The sequence below is a fragment of the Strix aluco genome, chromosome 29, assembly GCF_031877795.1.
Source record: "Strix aluco isolate bStrAlu1 chromosome 29, bStrAlu1.hap1, whole genome shotgun sequence".
Lineage (NCBI taxonomy): Eukaryota > Metazoa > Chordata > Aves > Strigiformes > Strigidae > Strix > Strix aluco.
The window spans coordinates 1,087,898-1,112,719 of record NC_133959.1 but is presented as its reverse complement, the minus strand read 5'-3'; the positions used below and the strand labels follow the sequence as shown (position 1 = coordinate 1,112,719).

Genomic DNA, 24,822 nt, shown 5'->3' with positions numbered 1-24,822 from the left:
TTCAGGAACCTTCACAATATTTAATTTCTACCTTTGGAAACATCTCTGATAAAGCCCTGGCTGCACTGACGTCAGGCAAGATTTGTCATTGACTTAAGGGTAAACATCCCAGTCACATTTCTGTTTGCATTGCACTGTGTCCGAAGCTCCAGATGCGACTTCAGTATTTAATTCATGGTGACAGGCAGTCACCTCAGCATTTCCAACAGCCAGCCAACCCCTGAACAGAAGGCTACCGAGAGCCCTCCAAGGCTTGACCCTAGATGAAACCCTCTCTAGCTATTAGAAAGAAAACATTCAATCCATGCTGGAACATTTAATGGAAGAAAGCACAAAGGGTACAGAGAGTATGAATGTTGTTATTTCAGGTAAAGCCTTTGCAAGCTTGGCTTTCCTTTAAGGTGGGATTAAAACAATTGGGTAACTACGGCTGGTGCTGCAAGGGGCCACAGGGCAGTAACTGGGCTGCTGCTGGTGCTCGGCCTGTTTTCATGGCAACAGCACTAAAACAGATGCAAGCTCTGCCAGGGCAAGTAGCTGCAGAGCTTGTTTCTAGAGGGAACCGTTTAATGTCTAATCATTAACAGTAAAAAACACCCTAGATAGAAGTCAGCTAGTGACAGACTAAAGCCAGGACGCATTTCAAGTCCGCAGAGTCATTACAGTCGCCAGGAAGCGCGGGATGTTTGCTTGTTCCTGTTATGGCTCTACCGTGTTTCCCCTGCAGAGGGGACAGCTTCACAGGAAACAATATAAATTAGAATTAGAAAGTGTCATCCAGTTGTTCTTCAGACCTCCATCCAAAGAGCGAGAGCATTCGCTCCACCGTGCTGAAGGCAGCAAGATCACACACGTTGGGGCATTTTAAGCTGCTGCCGCTGCCATTAAAGACGAGGAGCAGCAGCAGTGGCAGCGCCGTGAGCCTGCTTGCCACAAAGACTGCAGACTTATGTAGTCTGAAAGGTGCAAACTCAAAGCGTATCGGCCCCGTTACTCGCCCGGTAAGGTTGGGAGGGCAAACCAACCCCAGCGGGCACCCGCAGGACCCTATTCTGTGATGAAGCAGCATGCTTGGGAGTCCTGTAAGAGCCTGAGATAGAAACGGAGGCACGTGAACCATCCGCTGCCTGCGTGGCACATCAGCCCCGGGGAAGAGGTGCCAGACATCCCGTGCTACACGCCCGGCCGGGGACGGGCAGGCTCCAGGCACAGCCACCACCCAGCCGTGCACCAGCACCGGTCTCCTGCCTGCAGCTTCGGAGCATCGTCAGCTACCACAGCTCCAACCCGGCTGTCAGACAGACACGGGCACCGCTAAGACGACACGCAGAACGTCAAGTCCTCTTACGCTTCCAAGAAATCTGCTGTGTTAAGACACCCGCTAGACTCACTCCAGTCCAGCCCACGAGGCATCAATATCTAGCAGCCCATGTATTTGTTCCCTTTCCTATCAACCCAACTCTCTGGGCTAAAAATTCAGAGACAACCGCTGAAAGCAAAACCCCGCAGCTGCCCAACAGGCACGAGGGTCCCAGACCCGCCTTCCAGGCGCCTCCGTCCAGGAGGGGTGTCTGCCTCGAGCCCCCTCCCGAGCAAGCCTCTGAAGCTGCAGCTGTAGGCGAGCACAGGGGAGGTTGCTGCTGCTGGAGCCTGAGATTAACACGTGAAATAAAACAGAACTAAGCCAGACCGTTTTAAGTTGATATAAATTATTCTTTTTCTTTGCTGCCAGAGATACGTAGATTCCACGGATGAGCATGGAGAAAGGCTGCATCAGAAGTGCCATCTGCATCATCCCCGCTAAACCTTTCCTTTTGAGCTCCTTTATCACTTCACCTCCCGCCACAAAAAAAACCTGTTAAAATAGACCTAGTGTTCAAAGACAGGTTCTAAACAAATTTAAGTGTAAAAAAAGGCCCAAAAGACTCGATGAAAAAGGCAGCAGCATGCCAGCAACCACATCTGTCCTCACTTCCTGAAGCTAAAGCACCGCTCTGCCCATCACGCAGCAACCCCAGGCCCTGCACCCAGCTGAAGCGTGGTGCCCTCTGCCAGAAGATGCCCCCGCAGATCCCACATCGCCCTGCAGAGCCCCGCAGGACTCGCTGCCTTTCCACCAACGCAAGGACAAAAGCCCACGCGACGCGGCACAGCCCCATCCCTGCCCAGCTGAGCCGCAGCAGTGGGGACCAGAACAACAATGCTTTCAACACACAGCTTCACACTCTGAAATATTTAAGAAAAATTACTTAGTGTTATGAGACGGCACCACAAAACAAAATGTATGTTTGTTGGTTTTTAACAGAGCCGTTTAGCATGTGTTCTTCATCTCCAGGCCCTGTAGTTACAGAAAAACTACTCGCATAACAAAGCTTTGCTGTGCTTGAGAGCATCACAGAAATAAGCCTTTTTAAAAAAACATATTTAGAAAGCAGCATCCAAATAATACTTTGCCCTTTTTTGGTATCTTTTATCGAAAGCTTCTTAAGAAGCAGTAGTTTGCTTCCCTACTAATCTGGTGTTGAAAAAAAATCTCCACTGCCTCATAATCCTGTTGACGCTCCTAAAAATCTCCAATCAGAGCCTTGGGAAGTTCCTGAAGTCTGTTGTCCCAGGGACAGCATCACTGCTGCTCTGCCTCTGCACACGAAGCCAGAACCACGCAGGTACGCAGGGTCCTCGGGAGCCGGCTGCGCGCGTTGCAACGCCGTTGCAGGAATTCCACAATTTATGATTGCCCAGTGCTACCAGCACTTGGAAGAAGAAAAATTCCTGATCAGATGCAACCTGCAAGCGAGCTCAAGTATCAACCAACAATAAGCAGAAGAAACACAGAAGATGTGGACAAAAGCCTCTCAAATACTGTTATAGGATTAAGTGGAAAGTGTCCAAGACCATCCTTCTTCCCACCCAGCCATTATATTTTATTTTTAATTAGCATAAGGCTACAGGTTAAGCCAGCAGGTCCCTCATTTCTTGGGTTTGAAGGAATGGGAATTTCCAGTGCAATACCATTCACAGCAAGCAGCCAGCAAGAGAAAAATGGAGAGAAACAGAGCCAACACAGAGCCCTTTTGCACTAATTAAAAAAAAAAAAATACTGCATGTGATTAATTTTTACCTTGTATGCACTTAAAAAAATTCAACTTCTCAAGAGAAGCCAGCCACATTGCTCTGCCAGGCAGTCCAAAACCCGACCCACGGGCACTAGCACTCGGGTTAGCTCGAGACAATCAGTCCCCACAGGAATTTGAACCCATAATTACAGCGTATCACAGCAGTCTGCACATGGAAAATATGAAGGAGAAAGGCTTTATTTGTGCCGGGGACAACAGTCAAGGATGACATGATTAAATCAAGGAAGAAGAGTTAAATGCAGAAAGCTAGCAGATTCAGGAAGTTCTTAGAAGAAAACCAGTGGCACCAAGGACTCTTTGGCTTCTCAAACTACAGGAAAAACGCCTGCACACGGGAGAACTTTGAACCCGAAATGCCTCAGGAGCACTCACCAGGATCCTCACGGCTAAAAATTCAGAAAGGCGCTGAACTTTATCACCTCCAGCGGTGGCAACCCTCCTGCCAGCCTGCGGCCCCTCCCTCGGCTCAGGGTGTTAACGAATTTCCTACACCACTAGCAGTTCGCTTTGTTAAGCCTCAAACAAGATTTCCTGCCCCTCCACCAACCTTCCCCAAGCGCTCTTCCGCACCCCGGAGACTTTCGCATCTTCCCCAGGCTAGCAGAACTTTCCTCCGAAAATTAGGGAGCAGCACACTTTTTAATCAGGGTGGTTTGCCTGCAGACAGATTGTATTTTACCTACAAAACAACAGCGTACACAGTTATTAGCCAAACAACCTCTCCCAGCTGTTATTTACTGAAGAGAGTAGGAAGTGGTTACTCTCTCCAGCTACAGCTAAACCACAGCGACTTTTAATTTTTTTTTTTTTTTTCTTAATGCAGTACGAAGGGAGCGCAGTAACAGCGCACCAAAGAGATGCACACAATACATCTCCTCTGTTAGTTGACAACCCTCTTCTATTTCGGGAATGCTCATCTGCAGGTGGAATTGGATTTATGTTCCCATGACTGACAACACAACCCGCTCGACTCCGCTCCATCCCGGCCTATGGCAGCTGCTGCTATTTTGAGCGCTGTGCCTCTCCAGCGCTGCCGAACAGTATTATTCAAAGGTGAGAACTATTTCCAGATAACACGAGAACAGCATTTTTCACACTTTTTTAAAAAAAAAAATCATCATGGATTTTTAAGAAGTTTTGCAAGAAGGTGAAGAACCCTCCCCAGCGAAGCCAGGGTCTCCCTGCATTAATGGGATTTTCTTACACATAACCCATGGGGATGCTGAGACGATTAAAACGAAATTAGTCACTGCCCTGTAACCCACTTCCTGTCCTGCTGGAATGGGCAAAATAGTCTTACCCAGGCTATCGCAAAGATATTCTTCACCACAAGCAGGAAAGCATCTATTCCCTCTATCCTGACAAGAACTTTGCCTTCTGGCAACAGACCAGCAACGTCATCCTTCCAAAGTCACAGCCACAGCCAGTCTACCCTGGAACTACCCCCAGAAATATCCATAAACCAGAAAGAAAGAGAAAAAGTGACGTAACATGGAGTCAATACCATATGTACTCCTAACAAAAGTGTTAAATCTAGAGCATATCATTTTGTTTTTCACACAAACGCACCACAAATACCTTTCACAAACATGCTCCAAAAGAGCAGGTTGGTTTTAGACTAAAGAATTGTAAGAGTTAACTGCGCCTCGGGAGCCTGTAGAAAGTGTCAACCTAGATCCCCAGAAAGAAAAGCTGAGGGTGGGATAATAAGGCAAAGAATGTTAACCATCTAATTAGCAATCAGAGAAAGAAGAATTTTGTGATCAGTCAGAAGCGCTGACTTCTTAAAAGCTTAATATTGACCCGTGCAAGCGCTGCAGTTCAGCCGGAGCCGCTCTCGCTCAGGTCCCTAACGCAGAGAGCCGCTAATTGCTACAAGCAGCCAGTGCTGCAAGATGAAGGGCTGAGGGGGACGATCTACCAGAAGGTCTGAAATCAGAGCAGCTCAGCTTCTTCAGCTGAAAGGCTGCCCACCACGGCTCTCGTGATCCCACTTCCACTGCAATTAGCCACAAAAGCTGTAGCAGGTCAGCAATTGTTTCAGCCTTCAGAAGCTTGTGTCCTCCACGATGCCTGTAATGAACAATGCCCAGACAAATTAAATTCTAGTCAAGTCGTCACCAGCTGCAGCTCATATGCACACAATTTTTTAACTAACATTCTGGAGCAAGCCCTTCCTTGTCCTCCATAAGCTGAATTGCTTGTGCCCCACAGGGCTGTTAGAAAATAATTACTTCTCTAAACCCACAGGCTACTCTTCCAAAGTAGGTGTGCGCCATGACTAATATCTGGCAACCAACCAGTTCCATCTGCATTGGTATGCTGCGAGCGCAGAGCCACTGCTGTCACTTGCAACTGCTCCTGTTATATCTACGCTAACAAATGTGAAATCCTTTTTTTCACCCCAGTGCCCTATGTTAAAAAAGCTGCATATTTCTGTTGGCATCTTTACGAAGTGAATCTGCTATTTATCACACGCGCTAATAGATCAGACTTTAAAGGAAACGCTCTGCGCTCGACAAGTTTCTACAAGGGACCGTAGCGCCGCAGATCTGAGCGCTGACAAATGAATCTGGCGTTGCACCTCTGCAGCGTACATCAGCAGAAAACACGGGATTTTGTTGCCTTTCCCAGAAAAGATATTTGCAGTAAGCCCCTTCAGAGCGCAGGGTGGGATTTACGCTTTAACACGCGCAGAACCGACCACGGACTCACCACAACTGGAGAAACCCACCCGCTGCTCCCGCAGCTCTTCCTGGGGACGCGCTTCCCACCGCTCGCGTCCCGACACCACCGGCATCGCGGCACCAGGGAACGTGAGTTCGTTCAGAGGAGCAGGGAACGCACAGTACAGCCTGAAGCAGCTCTTTCAGATGGCTACTGGAGCGCTGGGAGCCAAACCCAACTTAGTAAAGCAGGCTGCAGGAGAAACTCGGGAGAGAAAAAGGTACCGGCGCGCACACTGCTGTGCCTGAAGGTCTCCCGAGTATGTCCCAATCATGGGTTTGTTCCCCGAAAGCCTGGCACGCTGCGCAGTCCCACCTCTCACCGAGCACACCCGATCCAAACTGACAGCGCCTACAGGTCTCCTGACGGACAGACACCCAGACTCTGGAAAACAGATGGTTCTGGAAACCCTTTGTAGGCAAAGCAGCACAGGGTTATAAACGGGAAGAGAAAGACATGAGAGGTTAGTTTGTCTCCAAGTACTTTTACATTCCTCTTTCAGAACTTTTCTTAGTCACATCCACCTGACACCAAGCTCCAGGTCCCGCCTGTAACAAAACCCCCAGCAAATCATTGTGCTGACCAGCATCTAATCCAGCCACCTGCAGTCACCTTCACCCGACTCCAGACAGCAACCAGAGCACGGGGGAAGGGTCCTCTTCACTTAAACATTTCCTGTGTTCCTCCTTAACCAACAAACACTCAAGAAACCCACAAACCAAACAAACAAAATTAAGCTTAGTGGTTCCCTGACCACATGAAAAAATACAGTTTAAAGACCATCAACACTTGAATTTCCAGTCTTGTACAGTTTCGTCTCCAAACTTCATTCCATTCTTGGTCAACAACCCACTCTCAACTGCTAGATAATATTTCTTTATTTTAGAACATTCTTTTCATCCTTCCTTGCTTTTTAAAACCGATACCTTCCAAAATTTCATGTAAAGAATATGACTTACTGAATATTTATTTCCCCATTTCTGAGCTACAGTTCCGGTACTTAAGCAGAAAATGTGCTGCTACCAGGAGGCATGTTCCACTTCCATTTACTAGCTTTAACACATACTTGGCAAAAACTAATTTTATCTCCTTCCAGATGATCAGCACCACTTTTGTTTCAAGATTTACCAGTCAGGATCTTACAAGGATGGAGGCCAATGGGTCAAGATCAACAGTGTACCTCCACACACGATTCAACGACGGGAATGACGACAACGTTTAACGGAATGAGCTGCGGTTAAACCTGCCTGACACTGGCGTAACACAAGCTGGCCGTCGGATGCCACCGCGGACGCTCACGACACTCGTGGGTTACAGGAAAAAGGGTTTCCCAACGTTTTGCCCAAGACACAATGAGTGTGATGCTCCTTGAAAACGATGCCGGATCCGTTTAATCGTTGGAAACGCGTTACCTGGAGCCGTCTGCTCAGACACCCAGCGCCACCGCGCACACGCTTCCACCCCACCCCGGCTGGAAGAGCACCCACTGCTAAGATTATGCTTATCAACATAATTCTGAAATTAGAAGCAAAAAGGTCCTATTTCTTGGCCTTAACTAAGTATCTTTCTTTTAAAAAAGGAAAAAAAGAAGAGCCCCTCAGGCCTTTTTTCTTTTCCCAACAGAAAAGTTGCATAGTAACATTAAATTCACTACATTTGTACCATAATTCATAGCAAGTAACTGAAAAGAGAAACTGTGATACGTCATGATTTATTGAAGCATAAACACTGATCCTTTGCCAGCAAAAAAAAAAAGTTACCCTTAGACTGGAGGAAATGAGAATAACCATGACTACAGCAGGAATAACCTCCTAAAAGCAGTTTCTGCAGCATGTCCACAGAGAAATTCTTCTGTAGTTTCAGAACTGCAGCAGAAACATCTGAGGACAAACTGCAAAGGGTTAAAACACACAAGAAACATTTAGAGCTTGTGCATTTTTCAAAGAGCAGATGAGGCAGAAATGGACAAAAAGACTTCAGGGCTCAAAAAACCCCAAACTACTCTATATATTTAAAAATAGAATTATTTTTTCTGAAGGGGCTAAGTTGAAAAAAATAATAAAAAAAAAAGCTTTTGGAGAACATTAGCAGACTGTCAATCTCACTTGCTGGCTGCTCCCCGGAGCCATGAGAGGAGGCTGTCACCTCCGCGCTGCCACCCGAGCGGCCAGGGACCAGCCCTGCCACCATCCCCGGGCCCCCAGTCCTAACGCTGGCTGCAGGCCAGACCCCATTTTGCTACTCGTATGTTCACATTAGGAGTGAGGTATTTTTAAAATTGCTCTTACACGGTCTGTTTTCTAGCTTCCCCCCCCCCCTTCTGTAGAATGAAATTAAAACAAAGCAGGAGTTACCGATGTTTCTCAGCTTTTACAGCTTCTCAGAAGTCCATTAAAAAAATACATCTTTAACTGCACATTTGGAAACATTTTCAGTTATACAGGACCAACACAGGCTGGAGTACTTCAAAACTTTTCCTTGTCTGTTAGAAGGAAGGGGAAAAAAAACATAGAATAAATTACAAAAAAGCATAATCCTTAACTAAATTTCTTGTTTTGTGTCTCAGCATTAACAGTGTGCCTGAATTTCCTCTTTTTTTTTTTTTTAAACTTCACGGCCAATCCCTACCCATCCATTTAACCTGATCTAGAACTACTGGAGATTTCAAGCATGTTCCAGTTTGAAACATCAGCTGAATTGGTAACTCATTTCCAGGAAAAATCCAGCTCCTACGCCCCTTAAAACAAAGATTAAACATACTTCAGCTCCTCTCGCACAACAGCTGCCTGCGCTGAACACCACCAGCAGCAAGAATTAACCGTACTCAGCCTTTTCAAACAAACCTGATGTCGTGACCACTTTTAGTTGGTTTTTAAGTTAGTTCGTGGCCTTTCAGGTATTTTGGAGGAGCAGCAGCAGGAAGGCCGAGGAAAGCCGTCAGCACAATTGCGCAACACAAAGAACATTTTAAAGTGTTTATCAAACTGATGGGTTCGCTGGAAGAGAAAATTTATGTACGAGAAACTTGAGACTGTTGTGAGCAACTTTCACTTTCAGAAATAGCGTTTAAAATGAAAACGTGGTTGTGTTGCACAACGGCCTATTTGTTCTGGTATTTTAATAAAGGGCCTTTTAGCAGAACGAAGGCGAAGCGATCAGATGATAACAGGGGACGCTTAGACGTGACAGCAGCAAGGTCTGTGTGGCTGCAGCTATCGCCCAGGGACGGAGCAGAGGCGTCTGGAGCAAACCACCCAGCGCTCACACCCGCACGAGGCCGCCGAGACCAGATGCTTCCAGCTGGTACCCAAAAGCAAGGTCTGGCTCTTCCAGTTCTCTCTAAGTTCCAGCAATTTATTTTTAAATACAAACTAAGTGGGTAAATCAAAGACAAATTAATTTTTTTTTTAAAAAAAAAAGCTCTCTCCAGCTTTGCCGCTTTGTCCTTATTGCGACGACGGCCAGAGCACACAGCAGGAGGGAACTGGATTTACATTTTCTTTTAGTTTTGTTCCCTTCCCAATTTAATTTTTTCTGACATTGTGCACATCAAGCGAGGAAACCCATAAGAGAGAAAGATCGTGTATCACGTTATCTGGCAACGGGAGAGCAGAACTGACAGACAGACACTGTCCAAAAAAGACAGAGCTGCTACAACTGGGACATTCTGAAACTCGCCGTATGCACAGGATCCCACCGAAAGGTGTCTGGTCTCTGGCTAAGCCCATTAAAATGATTTGAGCAATTCTAGAGCGCTCTCCTCCTCAAAGTTCAACTGTTAGACTTTTGCATCTCAATTCTCATGAAGGTGGGGAAACCAACACCGGACCTACCAGCCCCGCGAGCGGCCCAGCGCCGCTGCCACGGCGGGCACCCTCCTCCAAACCGTACCCACTCCTGCCGTGGGAGAGATGCACTATTTCAAAAACCCCTTTTTCCTCTCGCTCTACCCTCCCCGTGCAAGAATCCCCAAACAATTACAAACTTTCCCCCTGCTTTTTACGCAGCCATCATTTTGGGGTCATCCAGCCACCGCCTTCCTACAGCCCAGCAGGATTGCCAACCCTCTCGCCACCTCTGTGGCTACCCCCAACGTGTGGAAGAGGGGCTAGTAACCTCCTCCAAGCTCAGAGCTGCGCCCGAGACCACCAAACTATCCCACCTTTCCAACCGAGCTAATCTTCACAGCCAAAAGGGCAAGAAGGTGATTTTTTTTTTTTCTTTTTAGTGACAGCTCGAGTTCTGCCGTTCGCCACCTCCTCCCAAAGACGTCAAAGAAAACTTCCCCCAGCCCTGGCAAGTGGACAAGCGGCTACTTCAAGCCCTACACAAAACAGACCTTTCTAAGGGCAATTAGTTAGGCGCTGGCGCTCGGCCAGCCCCACGGCTCCGCAGACTAACCGCTGCGACGACTTCTGGCAGGGAGAGCCACGCTTCCCCGTCACCGACAACTTCTACTGCCTTACTCGCACACGAGCAAGAGGAGAATGGGGGTCACCAGCGATGAAAATCTGTGTTTTCTGAGGGGCAGAGTGTCTGGTTCCTCTGGAGCCACATCCAGGGACGAGCAGCAGGACCGCAGGACCAGGCACTCGCCTCGTTACACTAACGAACTTCAGGGCACGACAACCTCCCAGCGCACGAGGTAGGGCAGAGCAGTTATCTCCATTTCGCAGATAAGGAAATAAGGCAGGAAGGCAGAAGTTGGGCCGGCCGCAGGGGAAGTGCGATGAGCAGAGGACAAACCTACGGCTCCCGAGTCACACGCTCCTCTCCCGGCCACTGAATTATTCTTCTTGCCCCTCTGAACCAGGAGAAGTCAAATCTCCCGGTGTGGTGCCGTTCCCCTCCCTTCAAACAGGGATAATGCCTTCCTAAGATAACTCCAGATGTCAAAAAGCATTAATTACCTCGAGTAATACCAGTTAAATACTATATCCAGGGATAAGGTGGATACAGAAGAAAAACTGGTAGGTACGTTGAAATGTGCCTCCTGTGTAAATCACTAAAATCCACAACAATACTCCAGCCACACAAAAGAGCTATTTCCATTTGTTTCACAGCTACAGATGGCAGAAGAAAACCTCTCAGACAATAAGCTCTATTTAAACATATTGATCCAGCTTTTTTGGTGCGTTTTCCCCAATACTGGCTACAACCAGAATATGATAAATGGTGCTACGTAGTCACAGAGCTCCCGTGCGTTTGCTTTATGACCACGCAGCTGACTTGGAACCTAAACCTGCGGCGATCTGCTCATCTGCTGCACACAACGGGATGTCCCACACGGCAGGAAAGGTAAAGACACCCAAAACCTCCGAAGGATGAAGGTCTGACTTCAGTACTACGTGCCTGAGAAGCAAGTAGTCTCTGAAAAGCAGTACGTTAAGAAAACCAAGCAATTACCTAAAAGGCCTCAAGTTTACTTACAGACTCAGACTAAATATCAAGTTACTGACTTCTGTGGTCTACCACAAGCCAGTTTTTCTCCTGGTAGTAATCACCACAGTTGTAGTTGTCCGGGTCAGTTTTACAAGAAGCCCACAGCTATAAACAAACATGAAGGTTGTCAAGTTTTCCCCAAAAAAACCCAAAACCCATTAAAGAGAATTCAGCACCTTAAAAGCCACAATAACCTCTTGCCTCATTTACAAGCAGCAACAGAGAATGTATCTTAGAGCAGAATCTCTATCCCAGTCCATCTGGGTTTTATTTAAAGCCACACCTGATGGCAGTGGCCCAGTACAGAGGTAAATCCCATTCACCTGCTCCAGCACTGCTGAGGAAAACGAGCTGCAGAGAGATCAGGTACCCGGCTCCAGCTCCCAAAACCGGGCACCGCGACACCTTCCAGTCCCTGCTACCTACCCAGCACACGCTTCCCTTAACCTCCTAAAGGACACCCGCCTTTTCAATCCACACTTCTATTTGGAAATGAGGAGAAGGAGATAGATTTCTCTCTTTGTCTGCGGCGCCCACTTATCTCTTCTCCGCTCTACCTCAATACTACAGAAAATCCAGATACTGCAGCAACCCCTCCTTTATATAACCCGTGCACTACAATTCACTAATGCCTCCAAAGTACTGCCCAGAACAGGCAGGCTACCATTACTGTCCCTCACCAGCCATCAACTCCTCCAGCTATTTTCCCCTTCTCTCCGCAACCTCTCTACACCAACCCACTGTTAACTCATGCACAGAAAAAAATAAGTAGATTATGTGATATTAGCCCTTCTGACAAGCTTCCTAACCTTTTATACCCCAAGAGGGTCTAGACCCATTCCCTGTTAAGTCACCCAACTTCCAAAGCGAGATCACGCTGAACTGTGCGTCCCATCGATCCCAACTGCCCCCTCTGGCCTCATCCATCCAAAAGCCCGAGACCCCCCTCATCACCCCAGCTCCAGCCACACACCCCACTGCCCCCCACCTCCGTCACGACAGCCCCTTCCACCCAACACCCTCCCGCTGCAGCTCACCCAAAGACCTCGGGGCCCCCCACGACCCAGCACAGCCCCTCTCTGCATCCACCCCCAAACACACCCCCGGGTCCCCTCCTCACGCTGATCCTCATGGAGAAATGACACCCCCCGACCCACCAGCACTCCGTGATCCCCATCCAAAACCCTCTCAGCTGCTCATCCCTGTCCTTCACCCCTCTACCACAAGCTCCAGCACCCCCAGGGTCCTCCTTGCCCCCCCCAAGTGCATCTTAACCCCCACCCCAGCTCACCCCCCTGCCCCCAGCCTCCCCCCACTCTGACCTGCCCAGGGGTTCCCCTTCTCCCAGCCCTGTACCCCGGGACCCCAGCACCCTCCTAACCCCCCCACTCCAGCCCAACTCACCCCTCGTACCCCACAGGACCCCCAGCACCCCCAGGACCTCACAATCCCTCCACCTCCAGCCTCAGCCCCTCCCCGGCCCCCAGCACCCCCCTCCACCTGCCCAGGCACCCCTCACCACCAGCCCCAAACCCTCAAGGCCCCAGCACCCCCACAGCCCCCTCACCCTACCACCTCCGACCCCAGCCCCCTCACCCCCACCTCCTTCACCTGCAGACCCAGGACACCCCCCCCCCCCATCCCCATCCCCCACCGCCCCTCTCCCTTTGCTCGGGGTCCCCTCACGACCTTCCCCGAGCCGCCCCAGTCGCCCCTCGCCCAGCCCCACCAGGGCCCCCCCCTCAGGCCCTGCCGCCCGGGCCGCAACGGGCCGCGAGGGGCCCCGGGCAGGGCAGGGCCAGGCAGGGCAGGGCCAGGCCGGGCCGGGCCGGGGGCTCCACCAAGCCGCGGCCTGCACCGGCCCGTCCCAGCCCGCTCGCCGGAGGCCGCCCCCCCCCCCAGTCCCCGTGGCGCGGGCGGCTCCTCACCGGTCTCGGCGGGGCCGGGGCACCGAGGGGCGGAGGAGCGGAGCCGCCGCCTCAGACACCAGCGCCGCCGCGCAACGCACCCTGCTGCCCAGCCCCGGCCGGGCGCGGGCACCGCCGACCCCGCCCCGCCACCCTGACTGGCAGCTCCGCCCACCAATGGGCGCTGGCGCCGCGGGGCACGCGGATGTGGGGGGGGCGTCACGGCGGGGGGGCGGGGCCGGCTGCAGCCGCCACGTTCGGTTGCGACGGCGGCGCGGAGGGAGGGGCGGTGAGAGCGGAGGGAGGGGCGGGACTGGCTGCGGAGCGGCGGGGAGGGGGGGCAGCCAATCAGCGAGCGGGGCGGGGAAAAAAGGGCGGCCGCATGTAAATATGCTATTAATATTCATGAGCGGGTCGCCGCAGCGGGGGGGGCGCGCTGCGCCGGCACGTGGCGCCCGAGGCGCGAGGCACCGGCACCCGCTGCAGAGCCGGGACGGGTCCCCCCACTGCCCCGGACCCCCGATCTGCTCCCCCCCCCCCACACCGGGGTCCTTGATGCAGCCTGGCCCTGCCCCTGCGAGACCCCGGGGCACCCCCGAAATCTCGGGGTGCTGCGCTGCCCGCTGCCGCGGGGGGGGGACACGCGGCGAGGGCACCCCTGGGCCCGCCATGGCCCCGCCCCGCAGCACGGCCGCCCCGGCGGGCTGCAACGGGCCTCAGAGCTGGAGGGGAGCTGGGGGCTGGCCTCCTGGCCACAGCCCGGGGACCCCCCGTGTGGCCTCACCCCCAGGTCCCCTCCTGCCACCGCCTCTGCACCCACCCGGGACCCCCGATGGCTGCGTGGCCGCTGGCCCGTGGCCAGCCGGGGAGAGGAAGGGCCACAGGCCGCTGCTGCCGGGTCCCTCCTCGCTCTGAGTCACCCACTTCTTGAAACCTCCCCTTCCCAGCACGGGGGGGCGGGGGGAGCCCCCACCCGGCCTGGAAACCCCCTCCGCGACCCCGCTGCAGGACTCGGGGCACCCCAAACCCCCCGAGCCCCCCGGGCAGAGCCTTTCCAGCCTGGGGCTGCGGTGCCCGGCAGCCCGTGGGGTGGGGGCGAGAGGGTGGCCCCGTGCCCCTGGGCAGAGCCCCCTACCCTGCTATCCCCACCCCACACCCCCCTGATGCTCTGGCCCCGGGTGCAGCAGTGCTGGGGATGCTCCAGCTTACGCCGGGACGGGACGGGCTCTGCCCGCGGGGGGCCCCCACCCTGGTGTCCCCCCACCTCGGGGCCCTGGAGCTGCTCTCTGCGGGCAGCGAGGGGAAAATCCAGGGGGATGAATCAGCAGCGGGCGGGAGTCACGCTGGCGGCGCCGGGGGAGCAGGAAATCACGTTCACTGGCCCGACCCCGCCATGAATCGAGGCTTTGATTCCCCCAGCTGCCGCCGGCCACGTCCCGGTGGTGCCTGGCTCCCGGCTGCGGTGCCAGCGGGGTGAGGGGGCCCTGGTGTCCCCCCCGGGAGTCACCATGTCCCCAGGGCAGGAGGGGCTGCACCCCAGCTGTGCTTCCCAGCACATCCCAGTGCGGTGCTGGCCTGCGGCAGGGCCACACCAGTACGTACCAGTTGCAGCTCCATATCCTGGTATGAACCAAGGCACTGAAACGCCGGGTCCGGGCTGTCCCCGCCGGCTCTCCCCACCCCAGGGGGGACCGGGTGCTGCTGCCGGGCGCACGCCAGCCCTCGCCGGCGGCTGTGCCAAGTTTGGGCTGAAAACCCAATAATCCTGTCAGTGGGATGAAGGCTCATTTCTCTCCTAATCCAGTTTGCTCCCATATGCCCTCGCCCGCCGTGTTATAAACCACCTTGGCCACAGATGGGGCTGCACCGGGACCCCCCAGCTTCAGACCGGCACCTCGAGGGGTACAAAGGCCACGAGCACTGCCGGGAGCCTCCCCCCGCCACCCTCCCTGGGGGGGACACGAGGGACAATGTCCTACGCAGCCACCAGCTCCCGGCGTGACGCGCGGTGCCAGGAGCTGGTTCGGGTCCCAAATGCTGGATTTGTGCATTTTATGGCTGCGGGCTGCAGCGACGGCTCCTCATCGACTGGGGGAGCGATGGGAAACGGCTGCACCACGGCTCGTCCCGCCGCTCGCTAATGAATGCTCAGGAACGATTTGTTTAAACCCCGGGCCCGGGGGAAGCGCCGGGTGCCCTGTGAGGATCGTCCATCTCGATCTCGTGCCGTGGCCCAGCCGGGCTCAGGGCTGCGGGTTTCAGGGGGCTCAAGGTGCCCCCGGTGCGGGTGGTCTGATGGATACAGGGTGCCAGGCTCGGGCACAGGGACCTGTGGTGGCCAGGGCCACCCAGACCTTCCTGGGAGCAAGTGGCCTTCGCTGAGAGCAGGAGCATCCCGAGGGACATCCCGAATGACATCCTGAGGGACACCCCATGCTGCAGCACCGTGCGCCCCCAAAGAGCCTCTTCTGCTCCGTGGTGACGGGTCCCCACCCTGGGGCGGGGGGACAGCGGGGGGACGGAAGCTGGCGGGGAGAAAGGAGGGGACGGGAGACCCAGGAGTGGAGGTACAGGAGTCTTCTTTTTGGTGTGACAGTGCCCAGGGGGGTCACCCCCCCCCCCAATACCTGTGAGCCCCCCAGCCTTGCCTGGGCCTCCGCAGCCCCAGGGAGTCCTGGGAGGGTCCCAGGAGGTGGGTCCCAGTGTCCCCTTGCCCACGTGTGCCCACCCTGCTCTCCTGCCCCCACACCCACTGAAGGTCCTGGCTGCCCCCAGCCCACAGGGGGGACAGGAGGGACATGGGGACAGGAGCTGTGACATCCCCACGGAGCTGTGACTGTCCTCACAGAGCTCTGAGTGTCCTCACAGAGCTGTGACATCCCCACGGAGCTGCGACTGTCCCCATAGAGCTGTGACATCCCCACGGAGCTGTGACTGTTCCAGCAGAGCTGTGACTGTTCCAGCAGAGCTGTGACTGTCCCACGGAGCTGTGACTGTCCCCAGGGAGACGTGGCCATCCTCACAGCCACAGCCATCCCCGTGGAGCCATGATGTCCCCACAGAGCTGTGATGTCCCCATGGAGCCACGACCATCCCCACGGAGCCGTGACATCCCCATGGAGCTGTGATGTCCCCACAGAGCTGTGACTGTCCCCACAGAGCCACGACCATCCCCACGGAGCCGTGACATCCCCACGGAGCCGTGCCCTTGCCAAGGCCCTTGCAGCCTGCGGCAGCCCCACTCCCCCCCCCTCCGCCGCCACCGCCACCCCCCCCCCCCGCACCCGCGTGCCCACGCGGCTCCCGCGCCCGGGGAGCAGATGGTTTCCATGGCAACAGGCATGATGACGCACGCACCGGGCTCCCACCCCCTCCCCACGGGGGACGCCAACCCGCGCTGGCAGCGAGGGGCGGGGGGCACCCACCAGCACCGGGGGGCTGCCGGGGCGCACGGGCACGCGGGGACACACGTGGGCACACGCCACGGCACGTGTGTGCAGGCGGCGGGGGCACGTGCGCGGGCTCGGACACGCGTGTGCGCGCCCACAGTCCTGCATGCACAGACACGTCCACGCTGCACCCCCCCATCCCTCCCTTCACCCCCTTCGGGCCGAGCTGTGCCCCCCCCCCCCCCCGCCGTGACCCCGGGGCGCTGCTCCGAGCGTTTCTCATCTCTTTATTGAAGGAAGACTATTTCTAGAATAAAGGCTACATCGTAACGTCACCTTGTCCCCCTGGGCGCGTGGGTCGTGTTGTAAAAAGCCGGGGGGGGGGCTGCGGGGAGCTGGGCCCAGCCTGCCCGGGGACACCCCCTTAGGGACACCCCCTCGGGGCCCCGGCGGAGGGTGAGCGGGGCCGGAGCGAGGGGACAAACCCCGCTGGGACGAGGGGCTGGTGACAGCGCGGGGGGACCCCGCTCCGGCCATGGGGGGGGAACAAGCAGGGCTGCACCAGAGCTGGGGGTGAGGGGGGGGGGGTTGTCGTGAGTCCCCAGGGTGTGGGGACAGGTCACCCCGCAGCGGGGACTCTGCGGGAGCTGGAGGGGGGGGGACACGCTGACCGCCAGCGGGGCACTGCGGCGCCCATCACCGTGGCATCGTGGCCAAACTGGGCTGCGGGGCTCATCCTGCGCGGGAAGGGGAGTGTGGGGGGGCCCGGCTGGCTGCGGGGCCGGGGGTCTCCCCCCCCCCGCCGGAGCTCACCAGGATTGTGCTGGGTCAGGACCTCGCTCAGCCCCGATGCCTTGTGCTTGGGCTGGCGGCTCCGGGACGGGGCTGGGGGCTCGGGGACAGGAGGGGCCGTGGCGCTGGGGGGCAGCGGGGACAGGGTGGGGCTCGGGGGCAGCAGGGACAGGAGGGGCCGCAGCACCGGGATGGGGCTGGGGGCTCGGGGGCACCGTGTGGGGGCTGCTCCCGCCCCGGGGGGGGTCTCTGCCTGCAGGAGCAGAGCGCTATGGCGTGGGGCCGGGGGCGCGGGGAGGGCCTGGGACCGTCCCCAAGGGTGACACCGACACCCCCACGTTACACCGTCCTTCCCACCCACGAGGACCGACGTGGGCTCCCTCAGCGGGGAGGGGACGGGGGACGGTGCCGCCGCTTGTGCTGCAGAGTGTGTGTTGGGGGGGGGTTGGGGGGGGCTCCCCGGCGGCGCCCGGCCGCGTGTCCCCGGTCCCCGTCACACCGGGGGTGGTCGAGCATCCCTCAGCTCGGGGGGACGCCCCGTCTTCGCCCCCAGACCCGGGGCCAGCGCAGCCCACGCCGCCGCCGCTGCGCCGTCCCCGCACAGTCACAGTGATGGCACCGAGGACGAGGGGACGGCCCCGCTGTCGCAGCCGTTTTGTGATGGGGGGGAGGGGGAAGGGGGGTACCGGAGAGGGGGGTGCGGGCCAGTCCGGGGCTCTACATGATGCTGCACTTCCCCTTGATTTTGTCTGTCCTCTTCTGCTTGCTGGAGCGCTTCCCGTCGATGGTGAGGCTGACGTTCCGCCGCTTCTCCAGGTTCAGCAGCTCCTGGAAGAGCTCCTTGACGTTGTAGTTCATCTTGGCCGAGGTCTCCATGAAGGCGCATTTCCACTCCTTGGCCACGGCCTCCCCCTCCCTGCTCTCCACCTCCCGCTGCGTCTCGTCGCATTTGTTGCCCACCAGCATGATGGGGATGCTCTCCACGCTGCCCTTGATCTGCACGATCTGCTGGTAGATGGGTTTCAGCTCCTCCAGGGATTGTTTGCTGGTGACGGAGAAGACGAGGATGAAGGCATGGCCCTTGGAGATGGAGAGTCGCTGCATGGCCGGGAACTGGTGGCTGCCGGTGGTGTCGGTGATCTGCAGGGTGCAGACGCTCTTGTCGCAGCTGATGACCTGGCGGTACGTGTCCTCGATGGTGGGGATGTAGGTGTCGCGGAAGGTTCCTTTCACGAAGCGCAGCACCAGCGAGCTCTTGCCCACGCCGCCGGCGCCGAACACCACCACCCGGTAGTCGTTGCTCTGCTCCGGCATTTTGCCCCGGAGTCGCCGCCGCCGCTGCGGGGGAGAGGAGCAGAGGGAGGCGTCACGCCGGGAGCGAGGCGGGGGGGGGGGCTTTGGGATGGACCAGTGTGGGGGGAGAACGGGGCACCCCCACCCCTGACCCCAGCTCACAGCCCCCCTTTGAGATGCGGCCGCCCCAGCGGCTCCAACCAGGACAACCCAAACGGGGGGTCCCGGCCCCCCCCGCGCCCTTGAGACGCCCTTGCCAGGTGGCCGGGCCAGGCCAGCACTCGCCACCCGCCCGGGGTGCAGCAGCATTTGCTATTTTTACCGGCCGCCCGCTGTGGCCATATGGCCGAGCCGTGGCCACCGGCGCAGCAGCTGTGGCCGAGGCAGCGTGCTGGGGGGGCGGGGGGGGGTGCGGGGGGCACATTGGGCACCCCCGGGACCCCCAGAGCCCCCTGGGCAGCAGGAGCAGCCACCGGCCCAGCGAGGACCTGGTGGCACCTGGTGGCACCGGCCCCTTTGGCTCTTCCACGCGCGGTGGCTGCGGCTGCTGAGTACGGAGGTGCCATTTCACACCCAGAGGTCGGCGCCTGCCACGCTGCCCGGTGCCACCTGGTGCCACCCCGTGCTGTGCCCTGTCACCCTGTGCCACCCTGTGCCACCCCACACTGTGCCCTGCCACTCTGTGCTGCTCCACGCCACCCCATGCTGTGCCCTGCCACTCCGTGCCACTGTCACCCCACTCTGTGCCCCATCACCCTGTGCCACCCTGTCCTACCCCATGCCAGCCCACGCTGTGCCTTGTCACCCTGTGTCACCCCAAGCTGTGCCCTGCCACTCTGTGCCACCCCATGTCACCCCGTGCCACCCTGTGCCACCCCACTCTGTGCCCCATCACCCTGTGCCACCCTGTCCTACCCCATGCCAGCCTGCACTGTGTCCTGTCACCCCGTGTCACCCCACGCTGTGCCCTGTCACCCCGTGCCACCCTGTCCTCCCCCGTGCCGTCCCTCTGCCCCGCTCCCGCCCCGGGGATGCAGGGGGGAGCAGAGGGCCCTGCCTCAGTTTCCCCACTGCAGCGCAAGAACGGCAGCATCAGCTCTGCCCCGGGAGGTGGCCCCGGGGCCCACGGGGACATCACAGAGCCTCGGGGCCATCACGGGGCCACTGGACCTCTGGAAGGTGCCCTGAGGCGAGGGAGGGGGCCCCTGGGCGCTGCCTGGGGCGGATGCTGGGGGGGGTCGGGTCTGTCCCCACCCGGCTCCGCTCCTGCCACCCTCCACCTCAATTCGGGGACCAACAGGCTGGGGGGGGGGACACACGGCCCCGCGCTGGCGGCTGCCCCGGGCACAGCAGCCCCCTCGTCCCCCGGCTGCGTTCCCACAGCACCCCCGGCCCCCCGGCACAGCCCCAAACGCCCGGGCAGGGGCTAGTGGCTGGAGATGGGCAGGAGCCCATCGCCACGGCCTCGGGCACCCACGGAAATGCCCCTCGGATCCCCCCCCCGCCCCGTTGGAAGCGCCGCTGGGACACGGGGGGGGCGCCGGGGCTGAGCTGGTGTGTGGGAACGTCAAACCTCGGCCGGGGCTGGCAACCGTCCCGCCTGGCCCACTTGCCCACGGCACAGCCGAAAGCGGCCCCGCGGCCTCGTGGGGCGCTGGGGCCGAGGGCTGGGCTGGATGGGGCCTTCACGGTGGTCGAGGGGGGGCCCAAAGCCCCCCCCCGGCTTGTGCTCTGCAGCCCCTCAGCCCCAAAGAGCCCTCTGTGCCTGTGGGTCGGGCCCCCCAGCCACCCCTCGCCCCCCGGGATGGGGCCACTCGCTACTGATCCTGCCAGGGGCGGGGAGGGGGGGGGGCTCTGTGCTCCCCCTCCAGCATCCTCCCACTCGGACCCCCAGCGCTGGGGGGGACAAACAGCTGAGGGGGTGCTGGGGGTTGGGATGGAGGGTAGTGGGGCGGGGGGGTCAGGATGGAGATGGGGGGCGGGATGGAAATGGGGGGTCAGGATGGAGATGGGGGGTCAGGATGGAGATGGGGGGCGGGATGGGGATGGGGGTTCAGGAAGGAGATGGGGGGTCAGGATGGGGATGGGGGTTCAGGATGGAGATGGGGGGGGTCAGGATGGAGATGGGGGGGTCAGGATGGGGATGGGGATGGGGGGTCAGGATGGAGATGGGGGTTCAGGATGGAGATGGCGAGCAGGGACCAGGGTCGCACCGCCCCGGGCCGGGGTCCCGGCCCCGCTCCCGGCCGTGCCCTCCCTTGCCGGGGCCCCCCCCGGCCCCCCCCGCCGCCGGTCGCATTGCGGTGCCGCCGCCTCACCGTGTCCTGCCCGGGATCCGCCCTTGGCTGCGCGGCGGCCTCAGCGCATGGCCCGGGCCCGGGCCGGTCCCGGCGCGGCGGCTCCGGTCCGCCCGGCGCGGCGGGGCTCGGCTCGGTGCGGCGGGGCCCGGCCCGGCCCGGCGGGGCTGGGCTCGGCTCGGCGGGGCTGGGCTCGGCTGGGCTCGGCTCGGCTCGGCGCGGCTCGGTGCGGTGCGGCCGCCGCAGAGCCGATCCCGCCCCGCCGCCGGCCCCGCCCGCCGCGCCCGCCCCGCCCGGGGCCGCCGGACCCCCGGGCCCAGCCCCGAGCGGCTCCGGGACGGGGCGGCGGCAGCAGCGGCGGGGACAGACGGACACGGAGAGACGGGGAGGGGACGCACGGACAGGGCGAGACGGACAGGGATGGGGACGCAGGGGGACAGGGACGGATGGGGATGCACAGACACAGGGACAGACGGACAGGGACGGACGGACAGGGATGGGGACACACGGGGACAGGGACAGACAAGGATGGGAACAGCGTGGACAGGGACACAGACAGGGACGGATGGGGATGGGAATGCACAGACAGGGACAGACGGACAGGGATGAGGACAGGGACACACAGACAGGGACAGATGGACAGCGATGGGGACAGACGGACAGTGATGGGGGCAGGGACACAGGCATGGGAACACGCATGGACAGGGACAGACAGACAGCGATGGGGACACAGGGATGGGGACAGACAGACAGGGACACATGGACAGGGATGGGGACACACAGACAGGGACCACACACGGACACAGGTGAGGACATGGACACACATGGAGAAAAACCTGGATGTTCCCCAGCCTGGGGCCATGGGCACAGTGACAAGGGACATGAGGACACCCAGACAGGACAGACGGACACCCGCACCCCGAGCTGGCAGGGCGCAGGGTGCCGTGAGCCCCCGCCATGGTTGGGGGTGGCCTGGGCAAGGCGGTCTGGCCTTGGGGACATGCCACACCATGTCACTGCGGGAGCCTGGGGTGGCACCACGGGGGCTCTGTCACCAACCACGGGGTGACAGAGCAGGGGCAGGAACCCCAAAACCCCGGAGGGCCCCTCGAGGGGACACTCCCAGAGGAAAACCGCCCCACCGCTGGCACAGGGACAGCGGGGCTGGAGCCCAAGGCCACCACGGGCCCCAGAGGTCCTTGGCTGAGGTGGCGGGGGGGGGCGGGTCTGCTGGGGCCAGCGGCTGGGGGCTACTGGCCTGGCGGAAGGGTTGCCAGCCCGGCCTGCGTGACTCACGCTCCCTCCCCGAGCGGCAGCAATTAAAATCCGCAGCGGCTATTAATAGCTGCGGGCGGCGGAGCGGGGCCATGGCGGCACCCACGCGGCTGGCGGCACGCAGCCCATGGAGAAGCGTCGCTGGAGCGGGGGGGGCTGCGGCCACCTGGCCCCCGGCGGGGCCACCAGCCTTCCCCTTCGGGACAGAGCGCTGGCTAGTAGCCACAGGGGTGGTGGGTAGCCACAGCCCCCCTCCTTCCCGCAGAGAAAAGCCACGGCGGCGGGTGCCCCCCCCAGCGTGATGAGCTGGAGGGATGCTCCTCGTTAGCGGAAATGAATGAGTTTCCTTCATCATTTTCGCCGCGGCTCCTCCTCCGCTTCATTCAGGCCCCAGCTCCCCGCCAAGCCCGACGCAACGGGGATGCTGCGGGGGGGGGGGGCTGAACCCCACCGGGGTTGCGGGGGGGGGAACTGGAGGGTCCAGCCACCCCGTCCCCAGGCGGGGCTTCGCCTGTCAGGGGGGCTCAGCCCACCTCGGGGACGTGCACGTGCACCCACCGCGTGAGCTGGGGACCGAGGGGGGGGGGACGGACGACACGGGACTTCAAATAAACAAGTGACACCCCGGGGAGAAGCGCAGAGGCTTTATTGGGAGCAGCAGCTGGGGCTCGTCCTTCCCCGCTCTGAAACCACCCCAGGAGCTGCTCACAGGTGAATACCACCCCCCCCTCACCACCACCACCCCCCCAGCACCGGGGAGCACCCCCAGGGGGGCAGGAAGAGGGGTGACAGCTCACGGCACTTCACAGCCCCCCTCCCTGCACCCCCAGCCAGCCCTGAGCCCAGACACCCCCAGAAGAAGAAAAGGGGGTAAAATGGAGGCTGCAGCCCGGCCCCCCCCCACTGTCACACTGACCGCAGGGGGATCCCCAATTCCTGCTGCTGTTAGTGGATCCCTGCTGAGCTTTTGGGCACTGGGGAAGAAATTTCCTCCCCCCATCTCCCCTCAGCAGCTCGTGCTGGGGTCAGTACATCAGCCCCCGGCCTGGAGATGGGGCCGGGGGAGAGGAAGGATGAGGAAGATGAGGGGGGGGACGGGGCGCTAGGATAGACCCTGTCCTTGGGGCTCTGCCTTCACCAGTACTCGGGAGCTGCTCGTATTTGCCCAGATATGGGGAAAAAAAACCCAAAACAAACTCCAAGAAGAGGGTTAGCTGCAGAAAGGAAGAGGCAAATGGAACCCAGGGGCCAACCCAGCGTCACCCCTCACCTCACCCCCCTCGTCCCACCCACCGGGGACAACCACGGGCCCGGAGAAACAGGTGACGGGTGCGACGCTGCCGTGCCCGCGCGCGGTGAAACAACACCCGGGGGGTTCACCACCTCCAGGCAAGCTACAGTCGCATCAGGCCCTGCTAATTTGTGTCATCCGAGGCCTAAAATAACCCTCCCTCCCCGCTTCCACTCCAGGTTTTTCAAAGCAAGATTAATTGCCTTTAGTACGTTGCAGCAATTAAAATAAGCGAGCACCAGGAACTGTCAGATGACGCCCGTCAGCCTCCGTACGCCGCAGCTGTGCCAACCGCTGGCTCCGAGATGCCACTTCCGTGTCTCCCCCCTCCTCATCCTTCTTCCCGCTTCGGAGCACGGGAACAGGGACTGCGCCGCGGCTCAGCCCCGCTCGGCACGGTTAGAATTCCATCCGTGCTCCCCCAAAGCTCTGCTCTGCCTGCGGGAGCCGCCGCAGAAGCGAAGGCTACGTCTAATCAAAACGCATCCCCCCGCGAGAGGCCGGCAGGAGCTCGGCTGCGGAGCGGGAGCCGCGTGTGGGTGTCACAGCTGGGGAGGGTGGGTGTGTAGGGGGGGAAGGTTCCCAGCTCCGACCCCGGATCTGAGCTCCCCGCCTGGGAGGGAAAATCCGATGGGATCAGCTCCAGGCTGAGCTTCCTCGGGGGACGCACTCTGGAGACGCAGGGAGAGATCTGCTGGTGCGCAGGCAGGTTGCAAAGCGCCTCCGATCAGCCCTTCCCCAACCTCATAAACCCCCGGGGAAGAGGTTTTTTTTCCTTTGAAAACATCAACAAAACGCCCAGCAAAGCCTCTGTAAGCAGCAGGGCCCCCGCATCCGCCGCCAGCGAGAGCCGAGCGCCCGCGGCCGATGGCGACGGCTAAACCCGTCTCATCGCTGCAGACCCTTCAAACACAAGCACTTGCCCTAAAATATTAACGCTGGAAATCGCTGCGGCCTGTTTCTTAGGAATTAAGGGATCCCAGGCTGGGCGAGCGCTGCGGAAAGGCCTTCAGACAGGGCCACGCTGCTGGGGGTTTGCTTTGGGGAAGGCTCAGCGTGCAGAAAACGATGCGCAGGACGGGCCCGGCCTCGTTTCTTCTGTTAATCACTCCGAGAGACAAAAGCTCCCAGAGCCACTCGTGGGCTAAAATGGAAGCTCTGCGCGGGGGGAGCCGTGGCACCGAGCAGCCCCACCAGGGATGTTATTTTTGGCAGCTATTACAGCCAGGTTTTGCTCAAAACTAAGCTCGCAAAAGCAGCTTAGTGCAGCTG

General features: G+C 58.9%; 2 protein-coding genes across 8 annotated transcripts in view; both read right to left on the bottom strand.

The window, feature by feature from the left end:
- Positions 1 to 13,359, bottom strand: part of GNG7 (G protein subunit gamma 7) — a 77,620-nt gene extending 64,261 nt beyond the window's left edge. For 2 of the 7 annotated variants that reach the window (XM_074809028.1, XM_074809026.1), the window contains exons 1-2: positions 13,235 to 13,296; positions 8,219 to 8,346 (exon numbers count right to left, since the gene is read on the bottom strand). The gene's annotated coding sequence lies outside the window, so the exon portion shown is untranslated. Of the gene's footprint in view, positions 1 to 8,218; positions 8,347 to 13,234 lie in introns of all 7 variants that reach the window. The other 5 variants (XM_074809030.1, XM_074809025.1, XM_074809024.1 and 2 more) reach the window with 5 other exon arrangements.
- A 3,512-nt stretch (positions 13,360 to 16,871) lies between these two features.
- Positions 16,872 to 21,110, bottom strand: DIRAS1 (DIRAS family GTPase 1). The gene is made up of 2 exons (XM_074808854.1): positions 21,006 to 21,110; positions 16,872 to 18,732 (listed from the first exon to the last, which is right to left on the bottom strand). Exon 2 carries the CDS (start codon positions 18,706 to 18,708, stop codon positions 18,112 to 18,114), a length of 597 nt encoding a protein of 198 aa, XP_074664955.1. The 5' UTR covers positions 18,709 to 18,732; positions 21,006 to 21,110; the 3' UTR covers positions 16,872 to 18,111.
- Positions 21,111 to 24,822: the final 3,712 nt, after the last annotated feature.